At 43.0% G+C, this 14,506-nt stretch overlaps 1 protein-coding gene across 1 annotated transcript in view; it reads right to left on the bottom strand.

Annotated features, from left to right (window-relative positions):
* Window positions 1-258: 258 nt before the first annotated feature.
* The window catches only part of LOC122809249, a 193,265-nt gene continuing 179,017 nt past the window's right edge, over window positions 259-14,506 (bottom strand). The window contains exon 6 of the mRNA XM_044080575.1: window positions 259-1,756. Within this exon, the coding sequence (XP_043936510.1) occupies window positions 417-1,756 (1,340 nt within the window). The 3' untranslated portion in view covers window positions 259-416. The remainder of the gene's footprint in view (window positions 1,757-14,506) is intronic.

Here is a 14,506-nt window from a genome sequence, read left to right as displayed (position 1 = left end):
TATGTTTTATACCCCTGACGTCATGGAAGAAGGGACAGCAACTGATGCAGGACCCAAGACTTTGTTAATCAGGCCGACTGAGGGCAACCTGACAGCAGATTACCCAAATGTAATAACTGCAACAGTGAAACACAAAGAACATCAGTATATACCACATTTACTTCACTAATGTTACTATCTGTACTTTGCACAAATGATTTGAATAATCAATGAAAAAAAACAAAAAAGCAAAACAAAACAAAAAACAAAAAACAAACGTAAGAGATACAAAGAAACATTTATTACCATGGTTTCATGTTGAAGCAGAAACTGGTCTGAAAACTACATGCCTATGGTTGTGGTAGGGGATCCAAACAGATTATATTACAAGGTGCACATTAAATTCAGATGTGTGGTAAAATAACAGATTTTAGCATTTAGAAAATAAATTTAACCTGTCCAGGAAAAGAATAGTTTAGAAGTTGGAATGGCAATCCTGAGAACTTTTCCTGAGGAACTGATTGTATTACATTGCTTGTTGTAGAAGTTGATGCCTGCTCAGTGGTGGTCACTGTTTTCTGTTGTGGAAGAGTGTTGCTCCATTTTTGTGCTCCTTGGGAAAGAGGAGGCCAGCAGGTCCAAACAGAAGGATTGGGCAAAAGTCCCATGACTGCCATTATGTCTCTAGCCTGGGATCCTGCACTCTGCAGCAGACGAACTGTAGTTGTCCTGAGAGAATGATTAGTGTATACACGAGATAAACCAGCTTCTTTGCTAAGTCTGGGCATCATTCCAGAGAGATAGTTTATTCCCATAGGTTTTGCATACCAAACTGGGGATCCCCCAAAATATATCTGGCTTGCTCTTATTGGGTGCAAAAACAGAGCAGGTGCATTTTCAGGCAATTTGCTTATGTATTTTTTGAAGCTTTGCACTGGACACAAAGGGTCTCCAGGGAGTTCATAAATAAATCCTTTTACCTTCAGTTTGTTTTGCTCGGTAAAGTACTTGTGGTTTTCAGATTCATCTGTATGCTTGAGGGAAATGTACTGCAGCCCATTTTCATCTATATGAATTACAAATGAGTTTGGTTTGAGATCTCGCAGTCCTTCTGTGCCACGCTTTGCCAAATACAGCTGAATATCCACCCAGACTTTGCGGACAAGGCCAGCTGCAGTCAAAGGGGACAAGGCAGGAGAATGCCTTAACTTGATCAAGTCAGATTCACTAAGTGCTGGGTGATGTGCAACAAGATTTTCTCTCTCTTTTCTGCATCGCTTTACGACAGCAACAAAAACATTATTGCTACTGGTAAATTGGGGGTCAGAAATGATGTTAAGGCCACGATTTACATCAGGACTATTTATATAGCGATTTAACCCAGCCCGAAGTTCAAATAGACTTGAAACAGAGTATTCTGCACCAGTTCCATTACGGACTTCACCATAAAATTTTCTTAAAACACTGTTGATTTCTTCTGCTGGTGCTGTTTTTATGTCAAAATTTAGCTGGTTTTGACTACACCAACCATTAAAAGTTTGACGAGCCCAAAACATTACCTTTTTAGTACTAGGTTCCGATTTTGATTCTTCAAGCAAGTCAAGCTGCTCATCTGTTAAGGAAAGGTGCGGATTTGCAATTTTTGTTTTTTTACCTTTTTTTAAAGGTGGGGATAAAGACTGGGGAGGCTGCTTTTCTCCTTCACAAAGGTACAGAGTTGGTTCTTCAGAGATAATGTAGCTGCCTTCAGGTTCTTCAAATAGTCTTCTTTTCTTCCCTGATTTGAAGATAAAAAAAAATGTCAAATGATCCATTCAGAAAATTTTGAACAGATTTGTGAAGGCAAACTGCATTACAATTACTAGATGATCAACAAGGTAAATATTTGTTGAAAAAACAAAGGTAGCATAATAATTACTGCTACTGGCCAGGACACTGGGTATTTTCATGTAAAAACTTCAGAGAGGAAATACTACACACCTTCACAGATACATATTAAACTAATTCAGACTGTTTGCTTAAAGCCAATCTTGTTGAAGAAGAGATGAAAGCTACCGTCTTCTTTCTTCACAGGTGTTGTAGTACGGGTGGGACAGAGCAAGAAGATTTCCTGCTGAGACTTACAATCAGCAGTTATGAGGCATATCATCAGAACTGGAAGGTCAAAAGTAGGATGGGCAGCTGGGCATGCATCTTGTTAAAGCCAAGTTTATAAGATGTGTCTTGTTTGCATGCTTACCGCTGTATCATGGTACGCTAACTGTATTATTAAGGTACGCTAACTGTATTATTAAGGTACGCTAACTGTATTATTAAGGTTAACTGTATTATTAAGGTACGCTAACTGTATTATTAAGGTACGCTAACTGTATTATTAAGGTACGCTAACTGTATTATTAAGGAAGTCATGCTCTATCCATGCAACTCTACGAAATTATAACTTTGGAGTGTGTCATATTAAATAAGGGGATTCTGTAGCTTGATCAGGTACTACTGCCACCATGTTACTCTTTCAACTGATAGCTATAGCTAACTCCCCAGGCAAAACACGGTAGATTGCTAAATCAGACTCAGTGAGTGAAACCGCAGGATAAAAATGCATACTGGCTGGGTTTCACAATACTGCAGGCGCTAAACCTCCACCATAAAAGCAAATCATTCAGTTTCCAAAGTAGTCAACTGACAACAACTGTAGTTGAAACAAGAGGACTTGCCTTTAGTAATGTTGTTCATCACAGAATCGCTTCTTTGTTTATACTTCAAAGTCACACAGCCTGACCCTGCTGCACCAGAGCAAGAAAGTACAGTTGTACAAGTTGCACTTACAAATAACTGTACATATTTGAATTCCTCACTGCTGCAGTAGCTTTTAAGCTGTATGGATTGTTTCCCCGCCCAGGAAACAACCGCAAACATCACAAAGCTCTGGCTCCCCCTCACCACACTTTCACTCTGACTGCTGATTGGCTATCCCCGAGGAGAGAAATCATCAGTCAGCATGAAGATTTCTTCAGGACTTTCTTGTTCATCCAGAGAGCTCGAAGAGCCTAACAACTCTGAACCAAAAAAAAAAAAAATAACAAATGTCTTTTTTGTCCCTTGAAAAGAAATAAAATAGCTGATCTGCTTTTTTAAAGGACTAAGTTCTTTCAAGATGCTACACAAGCTGCCTATGCACACATCTAGGGTATGCATAACTCTTCCTCCCTGTTTTCTAGGTTGTGGCTAGAAAACTGGAAGACTGATGACTAAATTCAAAGCAAACTCAAACCACTTTAGGCATAAAGAGAAGTTATTTTTTTTCTTAATGTGGCTACTTCTGTGGAGTACAAGGTCAGGTTCACCCACCATGAGAGCTTTCAACTCGGATACTCTTCTTGCAGATGTTAGAGCAATGATTAGTATAGTTTTCCAAGTCAAGAACCTTAAATCAACATGATGAACACGTTCAAAGGATAACATAGTCAATTTCTCCAGCACAAAGTTGAGATCCCAAGGAGGAGCAACCTGCTCACGAGGAGGTCTCAAGTATAAAACTCCTTTAAGAAACTTTTTTACCACAAAAAAAGAAAGAAAGAAGATGAGCCAAGGGTAGACATGCTGAAATAACCACAAGATGGACATTTACAGTGGAATAACGGTAGCAGGGGAAAATAATTCATACAAGTATTTGAGCACCAGTGGTACAAAATCTGTGATGGGTCTCCGATTACTGCCTAGGTACTAACTAGAAAATCACTTCCACTTACCATTATATGATTTTCTAGTAGCAGATTTTCTTGCCTCCCCTAGTACCTCCTGCACATCCTCATGAAATAAGCATCTAAAAGGTATATGAACTGAATTATCCAGGTAGTCAGCTGAAGTTGATTGATATTGGGGTATATCAAACACCCCCCTGTCTTGCGTGAGTAGACCCAGTCTGTGAAGAAGCTTGTGGTAATTACCCTTGATCAATTACATAAGAAGGAAGAACCAGTGCTGCCTGGGCCAAAAGGGAGTCATCACAAAGAATCTTCAGAATCACCCTGGATATGAGTGGAAATGTGGAAAAGCTTGCAGGAACTTTCCCATCTAAGGGAATGAAAATGCATCAGTTTTACAGGCTTGCTTGCAAGGAGTCCTAATGCTGAATTTGTTTAGTTGTCTGTTTTGAATGGAACTGAACAGATCTATCTGAGGTGTTCTCCACAACTGGATCAGTTAATGGAAGAACCACTCTTCCAGTTTCCATTTGTCATGGTCTGTCCTGGTCCTGCTTAGCTTGTCTACCACTAAGGTTTGCTCTGACTGAATGTAAAATGCTTAGAGTGTTAAGGAATGTTGTAGAGGTGCCTCCCAAGTCCACAGCCAGCCTGTACTGAGGTTACAACCTTGTCCATCCCTGCTTGTTAAAGTATCACATGACTGTGGTATTGTCTGCAATTTGAAGAAGGTCTTGGCCAACACCTCTTTTACAATGATGTGCTTTGATCTGTCTGAATGACTTCACAGGTCTTGCACCTTTACACCCACGGAAACTACTCTTCAAGCAAAACCTGAAGCATCTGTGGTGAGGGATTGGTTTGGGATCTGAAGAGAGAAAGGGAGACTGGGATTCAGTTGAATTTGTCATCTCCACTAATGCAGTTCAGTTGTTTGAAAGCTCAAAGCTGGAGAAATATGCTCCACTGGAGCATCTTTCTCATGTGTAATCTAATCTGGCAAGAGGAATCATGAAAATCATAAAAAACATAAAACCTAGGATCCTGTGAAATTCTCTTACAGAAGTATGAGGCTGACTGAAGAAGGTCAAGAAAGATTCCAGATAACAATCCACCTTCTCTCATATCAGAAGGTCTCATAAGAGGTATCAAGAAGGTAGCCAAGAAACAAATTCCTGTGAGACAGCGTCAGTCAGGATTTTGTAAAATTTATCTTGAAGCTCAGCATGGTCAAGAGAGACATAACCCAGGTTAATGACTACTGACATCTGGACAAAAACTCAGCAAAGATAAGTTGTCTAAATAAGGAAATATGTGAATGCCATTCAGTCTGCAATGAGCTATGATTGGGTGTAGACATTTTGTGAACACCCTTGGAGCTATAGATAACCCAAAGCATAATGCAGAAAACTGATAATGTGACCTAGAAATAGAGAACCTTACAAATTTCCTGATGCCTGTGGCTATGGAAATGTAATAATAGGCATCTTTTAAGTCCAGTTTTGCCTGTAACCCATGGGAGGAATATGGGGGTAACAGGTTCTGTAAGGCCAATGTTTTGGATTTCAGTGTATTTACATACAGGTTTAGGAATGAAAGATCTAGTACTGGTCTTCCAAGAAGCTTCTTTCTTTGGCACCAGAAACATTCTGGAATAGAAACCTTTGCTCCTTTGAGTTACAGGCACTGGTTCGAAGACTCCTTATGTGTCTAGAGACTGAAGAACCTTAGGAAAGGTATTCTGTTTGATTCGGAGGGTGGGTGAGGAATTACCCTGAAAGGAGGTTTTTGTATCAGTGTAACCTTCCTGCACAACTTTCAACACCAGTGAGTCTGAGGCATTCTTTTCCAAAGGGGGATGCTTCTGGGACTTGTCTGTGGAGATGCTGGATGACAGAGAATTAGGGAAAGAATGCTGGCATAGTCACTGTGTGCTGTTTGTCTGTCCCTTTTTCCTGAAAGGACCCGTGTTTTTTGTTATTTTCTTCTGGCCATTTATTTTTAGCTTCATTTGCCAGAATATGACTGGTTTTAAGAAGGCCTAAAATATCTTTATTATGGAATGTGAAAAACAATCTTGGCTACACTCAATCAATTTTCTTCTTTCATAAAATTGTTTGAGAACCAGGGGTAGCAGAAGAGCAAAATAATACCTCCTTGTCTAAAGCAGAATCTAAGACTTCAGACTTGTCAGCAAACCTTTCTTTGTGTATCCAGGCACATCTTCAACATTGTAGCAGTAGCAGTGGCACTAGGCACAGTATCTATACAATCATAAACACTTTTCAAAGCATATTTAGATACCTGGGATAAGGTGGAACCCGTTGGATTCAAAAAGAGCTTTCTTCTGTAGCAAGTGAGGTACAAAATTCCCTCAGACTAGCCATATAACAAAACAAACCTTCACGTGTATGCCTGATAACTGTGAATTCTGAAAGCTAAAGTGAAAGAAGAAATACTCTTACCTAGGCAGTCCAACACCTTCCCTTCCTTGTCACCTGGAGAAGGCGCAATGTTCAATATCAGCCTATTTCCAGCAGTTGAAGCAGTGGATATGGCTGCTGGGAAAAATCTAAGGTGAGAGAAAAGAAATGTATTAGTCTCAGGCACTTTATACATTTTATCTGCTTTTTTTAGGGACGGACTGTTAGGTATTAGTATGATTATAGGCAGCATTCAATACATCCTCCAGGGCTGCAATATAGGAGAGAATGGGTGAGGAATGAGGAATATCCCTTTGTAACATATACTATTTCATCAGTTCAGGAGGAAAATCTATTTGTTCTCATAAAAATACCTCATTCACCCTAGCTACGGTCTGATTAATAGAAAATTCCTCCACATTAGGGTAAGAGTTAATATTTTTCTGACAACCAAAATGTTGGGCTTGTGAATCTGAAAGAGAAGAAACCTTATATATGTCATAATCAGAATCACCAGAACCTGTTTCATCAGGAATTTCTTTAAAGCAGATGCCCAGCTGTTATGGCATCTGGACACCAGTATTCATAGCCTGTAATGCATGTCTTCTTAAGATATGAAAATCTTCTTCCTAAACTGTAATTACTTCTTGGGAAAAACAGTGTTTAATCTTTTGTTTTTTCTTTACAGAAGTCCCTGTAAAGAAACCGACTTGAAGGAGGGATGTTTGACTGGTGTAAAGTTCTCTTGCCTCGGTTAACCTGTGAAGAATTTCTCTTGAGTGTCTCCTATCCCTAGAGAAGATGATTCTCCCATGCCCAGATTAAACACTGGTACAGCCTAGGGAGGACATGGATGACTCCTGATTCATGGAGGCCAAAGTAACTATACCAAATGAAGCCGGCGAGGTAAGTGAGTGGTCTGAGGAACAATTGATGTCCAGTACAGTTTTACCCACAATCAGCTGAGGGGTGGACGGAGCCCGTGGCACTGGCATGAGCTCACTGGTAAGTGCTTTTTGTCTTTCTTGGAATAGCAGTAGTGGAACCAGCAGGAATGAAGTAAGTATCTGTGCTGTAGCTGAGGAGAATATGCCAAAAGCACAAAGCAGGGAGCAAGTAGGTCAGAAGGTAAATTGTCATTCACTTTACACATGCAGCAGACTTATTCATATCCCAGCCCCTTCACAAAGTAGAAGCACAAGCAGAACTCAAATTCCCTGTCAGCACTCCTTTTAGCAAGTTAAACACACTGATGAAAAAAGAAAAATGGCAGGTTGCCAACAAGTGAACATAAGCACTGACAAACCCATCCCTGCCTGTCCCAGTGTAAAACTTTGAGTCACAAAAGTAAAAGTTTACATAAGCAGTACATATACTTTCACAAAAATATCCCCCACTTATTTAAATAACACAAGCAGCTAAGTCCCTGGCAGGAAAAAAAGAAGTTATGTACTCACCATAACGTTCCATCTGTGCTGTCGATCTTCGTTCATTCTTGACGAATGGGACTCTATTCTGATCCTTGGAACCGGCTTGGCTGTTATATAGATCGGACCAGCCAAAAAACTCTTGAGCTAAGACTGTACCCACAATGCCCCTCTCCCCATTACCTCAGATCAAGTTTGCAGATAATAGCAAGAGTATACACAGTATTTGTAGATAGAAGCAATGTCCAAGGTAAAAACCCCATGGCAACCCAGGACAAACGTTTGATCTCCCAGGAAATCTATAGAAGGGGAAAGAGGGTGGGATGTCAAGAATGAACTAAGATTGACAACACAGATGGAACGTTATGGTGAGTACATAACTTCTTTATCTGATGATGTCAATCTTCGTTCATTCTTGATGAATGGGAATGATCCTCCAGCTACTTCAGATCTTAGGTGGCATTATGGAAGGATATTCCTGAGAACCACAGCACCAAAGGATGCTCCTCACCTGGAAACCATATCCAATTTGTAATGAGTGATAAAGGTATGAGAGGTAGCCCAAGTTGCAGCTGCACAAATTTCGTCCATAGAAACTTTTGAATAAAAAACTGCAGATGTGGTAACTAATCTGGTTGAATGCGCTTTAACAGGTGCATGTAACTTTTGGTTGTTATGTGCATAAAATAAATAATCTCTCAGCCATTTAGATAAGGTCACTTTTGATGCAGCTTGTCCCACCATTGGACTAGAAAAGGAAATGAACAATTGATTTGATTTCCTGGACTATTTAGTCCTGCTCAGGTAAAAATGTTGTTGCCTATGTATGTCCAGTAAGCATAAACAATACTCACCTTTATTAGAAATTTTGGGGAAGAAAACTGGTAACTCAATAGTTTGATTAATATTGGATTCAGAGACCACCTGAGGAAGAAAGGAAAAGTTAGTTCTCAATGACACCCTGTCTTTATGAAAAATGATATACGGGAGTTTTGCACATAAAGCCTGGATCTCAGAAACTCTTCTGGCAGAAGTGATGACTACTAGAAAAAAAGTATTCCAGGAAAGGAATTTGAGATGGCAAGTGGCCGCTGGTTCAAAGGGAAGTAGTACTGTTTGTTCTTCTTTCGGCTTTTCCCGGTAAGGGGTCATCACAGCAGAACTCCGGTCCGCTAATGATTGGCAGTAGATTTTTACGAAACGCTGGAGTGCCAGCTCGACCCTCAACCTTCAACGAAGGCACGCCCATTTACGCACACATGTCTTTCTAACACTACCCAACCGTGGGGAGGACATGCAGACTCCACGCAGAAGGCAATCCCAAGTCCAGCCGAGAATCGAACGGGAGAACCTCTTGCTGTGAGGTAACAACGCTACCGCCGCACCACCGCGGCTATGTGTTCAAAGGGAAGTAGTACTAAAGATTGCAAAACCAGGTTAGATCCCATGGAAAGATCCCACGGAGCTAAGGGATCTTTAAATGGAGATTTTAAACATAAGGTACCTTTTTGAAAGGCCTTGCATAGGCGATGGGATATTAAAGAATAGTCATTGTATCCATTCTAAAAATTAGAAATGGCTGCTAACTGAACTCCAGCGGTGGAAGCAGAAGCCCCTTGATCAAAAAGGGCAGCTAAAATTCCAAAACTTTTTCAACTGGTGGCAAAAAGGGGTCTAAGTTGTTTTCAGAAGCCTAAATCGAAAATCTCTTCTATTTACTGGAATAGTCTCTCCTGGTGGAAGGTCTATGGGAAGCCAGAAGAATTTTTTGTATAGGGGAAGTTACATAACTCAGCCTGGTGACTAACAGAATTGGAGGACCCAAGCTGTGAGTGTGACAGAGAGTAGATCAGGATGCACCAATCCCTGCGGGCGAGACAGCAGGTCTGGGACTGGGTCCAGAATCCATGGATGGTGAATCAAGTGAGGCTAAAGATAGGGGAACCAAATTTGCCTGGGCCAGAAGGGGGCAATGAGAATCACTTTTCTTCAAAACCTTTGGGCTTTCTTTAGGAAGAGGGGTATGAGAACAAACAGTGGAAAGGCATAAAGAAGACCCAAGGGTCAATTGAGAAGGAGAGCGTCTTTTGGGGGCTCCCCCTGAGGGGGGGATTATGGCAAAGTAGCTGCTGCACTTGTTGTTGGTTGGGGAGGCAAATAGATTGCAGCAAGGCTGGCCCCATCGGCGAACAATTTCCATTGCCAATTTGGGATTGAAAGACGACTTGTGAGGCAGTAGAATGTGTCTGCTGAGCTTGTCAGCTATCACGTTGGAACTCCCTTGATATGTGTTGCCACAAGAAAGCGGTTGGAAGATATCACCCACTGCCACACTCAGAGCTTCCCTGCAAGGAGGGTACGATTTAGTTCCACTCTGTTTGTTGATGCAGCAAACCACTAACATGTTGTCTGACAGGATTGCAACTGTTCCTAGAGGAAGAACAGATTGAAAGGCTTGCAACGCTAGGAGCACTGCTCTCATCTCCACGATATTGATGTGGAGACCAAGTGCCTTACACAGTTCTTCCCAGATAATGCCCCCACCCCATCTGGAGGCGTCCGTGTTCACTTTGGCCTTGGGTTGTGGGGAAACAATGGGGCAGCCCATTAGGATATCTTGTGAATGTATCCACCAGGATAGATCCTTTTTGCAACATCCTGTTACTAAGATCAGGTGAGTCATCGGATGAGATGGGATGGACCATTGGAAGGCTAGAAGCCATTGAACTATCCTCATGTGAAATCTCCCCAAGGGAACCAGGGTGATGGCTGCCACCACAGAACCTAGGGCTTGAAGGACAAGTAGAGCAGGCACTTTATTTTTCATTAAAACCAGCTGTATTTCAGACATTATCTTTTGAAGCCTGGGAAAGGGTAGAGAAGCTATACACAAAACCATGTTGATGCGGGCTCCTATGATTTCTAGGTCCTGAGTGGGAGACAGCTGTGACTTCTCTTTGTTGACTGTTATGCCCAGGGCATTGAGCAAGTGCATGATGACGTCCATGGCTTGAAGCAGTAGATGCCTGGCAGGGGGGGGGGGGGGGTGAGGAGCCAGTCATCTAGATAAGGAAACCCCTGGAATCCATGTAGTCTCACGTGAGCCGTGACTGCTGTCATGCATTTGGTGAACACTCTGGGGGCTGTGCTGGAGCCAAGGGGCAGTGCTCAGAACTGATAATGACTGGCCCATAGCCAAAAGCAGAGATACCTTCTTCAGCGTTTGTCCATCCTTATCGTTTGTCCATCATTATATGGTAATATGCATCTTAAAGGTCTGTAGAGCACATCCAATTATTTTCCCCTAGAAAGGGGAGAAGAGACTGAACAGTGACCATCCAGAATTTTGCCTGCTGAACAAACTTGTTCAGAAGGCTGAGGTCCAATATCGGCCTCCAGTACCCCATCTTCTTTGCCACTAAAAAGAACATGGAGTAAAATCCGGATCCTATTTGGTCTGGTGGGACTTTCTTGGATGACTCTTTTTTCTAGCAGCTTTTGAACTTCTATGGCTGCTTGATCCCACTGATTGTGTGGAACATCAGGGATATTTCTCAGTGATCTTGGGAAAAGGGTGAAGGGTATATGATAGCCTCTGGTAAAGATTCTCTGCAACCAAGTGTCAGAGGTTATTTGTTGCCAGGGTGTTGAGTGCAGTGAGAATCTTCCCCCAACTGCTTCTAGAGTTAAGCAACCGGGCCTCCTTTCAGGAGCACTGGTAGGGTTGTCCAGAGAAAGAGTCTCTGGAACCCTGATTTCACAAGCCACCTCTGCCTTGCAGGTGGCGTGCTCCATCTGAGCTCCCCTCTCTGCCCTGATGGGAGCTGCTGCCACATGTGACCTGGAAAGGCCCCTGGGACGTTTTGAGCCATATCTTTCCACTCCTCTCATTCCTGGAATAGGATCACTGAGGAGTAGAAAAATGAATGCCCACAGCAGACAGGGTCTTTCCATCCTTCTCACACCTGGCTAGTGTGTCCTTCACCTTGGGGCTGAACAAAGATGATCCATCAAAAGGAGCATTGACAAAGGAAGACATGAATGGCTCCGTGAATTTACAGAAGCACATCCAGGCAAGGCACCTTATAGCAATGCCGGAACCTGCTGCTCTGGTCGTGGCTTCGGCTGAGTGTGCAATGAGCCGTATGGGCATATACAGACTCCAGGGTGGCTAGCTGAGAGGCGACCTTGTCCTACACCTTGTCAGACACTGCTCCCGCAAAAGTTTCTGATAACTGCTTAATCAGATCTCTCTGAAATCTAGTAAAATGTGCCATGAAGTTCAAGAACCTGAGTGCAAAGGGCAATGATGATTAGACAAGCTTTCCAAATCTGTCCATCATCCTAGACACTCAGTTAGGAAAGTGGACAGTAGAACTCTCATCAACAAGTTCTTTCTTGGTGGCAGCCGCTACCACCATGGCATCTACTGCAAAACCCTTGGCCCAATGTTGGTGGTCTTCAGGAGGTGATAAAATGTTGTCCTTTTTCCGAGGAACAGGCTCTATGGAGTGAGGGGCCTTCCAAGCCTGCTGCGCTATCAGCGTAATAAGATTGTCAGTGGGTGGGGTCATCCAGGAAGTAAGTGGCTGAGCACCAAACACTTGCAAGTACATAGATTCCTCTCAGGTTGGGGTCTTGGGGCTTCCAGTTACCCCTCTGCTTGAGGATCTCTAGGATGCCTCCAAAGGAGACATCTTCAGGGGGTGGCCAGGGGGGAACTTTCCCCTTCACCAAAATCCGTGTCCTCGGTGACAGATTCCTCTGGGCACTCTAGGTGCTTCCTCTTGCACTCCTTCTTACGAGGGGGGGGTTTCTCAGCAGGGATCTCTGAGGAAGACTCTGAGGAAGAGGGGCCCTGTGCAGGGGTAACTTGAAATGTCAGTGCTTTCTGTCCTGTCATGGAAATCGGTGTCAGCTCTGGGCCAGAAGATATGGTAATGTGACACTCTGATGCAGAAGGAACAAGCTGAGAGCCTGCACAGGCTAAAGCCCTCTTCATAACATGGAAGGCAGGACTCCCAAGAAGGAGTGGAAGTCCAGAACCATGAAAGACCACCTTGGAACCAGGGTCACACCCCACCCTGAGAGTCCACCCTCTGAAGCAGGAGCTGAGGAAGGTCCCGCAACTGGCATGGTCCCGAGAGCCAAGGTCGGCACTGTATATAAAAACAGGAGCCGATCCATGACCCTTGGAACTGGCAGTGAAGTCTCAGCTCCAAGAATCTGTCGGTTCTAAGCATGGAACTGATTAAGTCAGAGCAACATCCGGTGCCAAGGTAGGGATGTCTAATGGCACCAGAACAGCTGCTGGTACGGGGGGATCAAAGTGCTGGGCCCCGAAACTACAGTGGAAGTCAGAGGAGGAGAAAAAGGAGTCCCTGGAGAAGATACCCCAACTCCAGGAGAGAGAGGGGCCTAAGAAAGGGCCAAAATACCTCTGGCTGCCAACAGCTGATCCACCAATCTCACAACGTCTACCTCTGAAAGACTCCTGGAGGATGAAACAGACAATCCTGAAGGGACTCAGATCGTTCCAGAAAAGAACTGGGCAAATGGCCCACAAAAGGGTCTATCGGAGGTGAACACCTCGTCCTGGGAAAAAATTTGGATCCGGTATCAGCACAGAGGGGGTAGGCAGAGCCTGTTGAGGCAGTTCGGGAAGTTGACACCGAGCTGGAAACTAAAGAAGGTGGTGCTGATGCTGGTGCAAAGGCACCATAGTGGCAGTAGTTGGTGCTGAGGATTCTTTAAGTTGAAGTTTCGGTACCGTCTCTTTTGGTTCTGTGGAGGTAGTCGGAACCATAGCCCTATGTTTTTGTGCCACCAGTGCCATGGAGGATGCAGGTACTGAGTGGCTCTTCTTTTTGAACGGGTCTGATTTGGGATAAGACTTGTACAAAGGTTCACTGAAGGTAGTTTTTAATAAGCCCTTCAAAATGAGCTTATTCTGATGCTCGACCAAGGCCCAGTTACTAAAGGCCTGGTAGATATCACAATTTTGATCGAGATGTGGAGATCCTAGACAATAAACACATGAAAGATGCCCATCAGAATTGGGCATTTTTCTTCTACAGTCTGGGCGCTATTTCAATCTAGAAGTCCCTTTATGCTTTTCTGCCATTTTAACAATCAGTGTATAAAGGAAACAAGCTAAACGCAGCAACACACATGCACACAAAGGATAGAAGGAAGGTCTACCAACTATGGCAGTGGGAAATGTCAAAAGGTATAAGAGAAAAGAGGGAAGGAAAGTACCAATGATGGTACTAAGAATTACCACAAATGGTAAGAAGGTTGGGAGACTGGTTACCAACAATGGTAACGGAGATTACCAGAGGTAAGGGGTAGGGTATTCGAACACACACAACTGAAAAATTACAAGGTATAACATAGAAATATATATCTATTTATCTATAGAAAATGAAATGCAAGGAAATAGCTTAATAAGGAACATTTTTAAAGACTTAGCTTAGAGCAACAGCTGATGCATCTTGCTGACACAGCGGCAAATGAGATCTGAGGTAATTGGGATAGGGGTATTGTGGGTAGAGTCTTAGCTTGAGAGGTTTTTGGCTGGCACGAGCTGTATAACAGCTGAGCCGGTTCCGAGGATCGGAACCAAGTCCCATTCATCAAGAATGAATGGAGATTTACAACATCAGATCAAAAGTTATGTACTCACCATAACATTGCATCTGTGTTGTCCATTTTCATTCTTCCTCAACTGACGAGTTTCATATCTGACTCGGCTGCTTTCACTAGACTCACAGATCTAGCTCTTGAGCTCCTGTTTTTACCCACAATGCCCCAGCATCCTGGTGCACCTCAGATCAAGTTTGCTAACCCAACTCTAACATATACACTACACTATATAATTATGAAAAGACAAGATAAAGATATACAGAAAGGCTGGTGCCCAAACAGGGAACAGGTGGGTTCCCAAAATTACATCTTTTAGGTCTCACTAGGA

Source organism: Protopterus annectens, chromosome 8.part0, assembly GCF_019279795.1.
Source record: "Protopterus annectens isolate FY-2018-M chromosome 8.part0, PAN1.0, whole genome shotgun sequence".
Classification (NCBI taxonomy): Eukaryota; Metazoa; Chordata; order Ceratodontiformes; family Protopteridae; genus Protopterus; species Protopterus annectens.
Note: the sequence above shows the minus strand (reverse complement) of the source record. Positions and strands in the feature narration are given on the sequence as shown.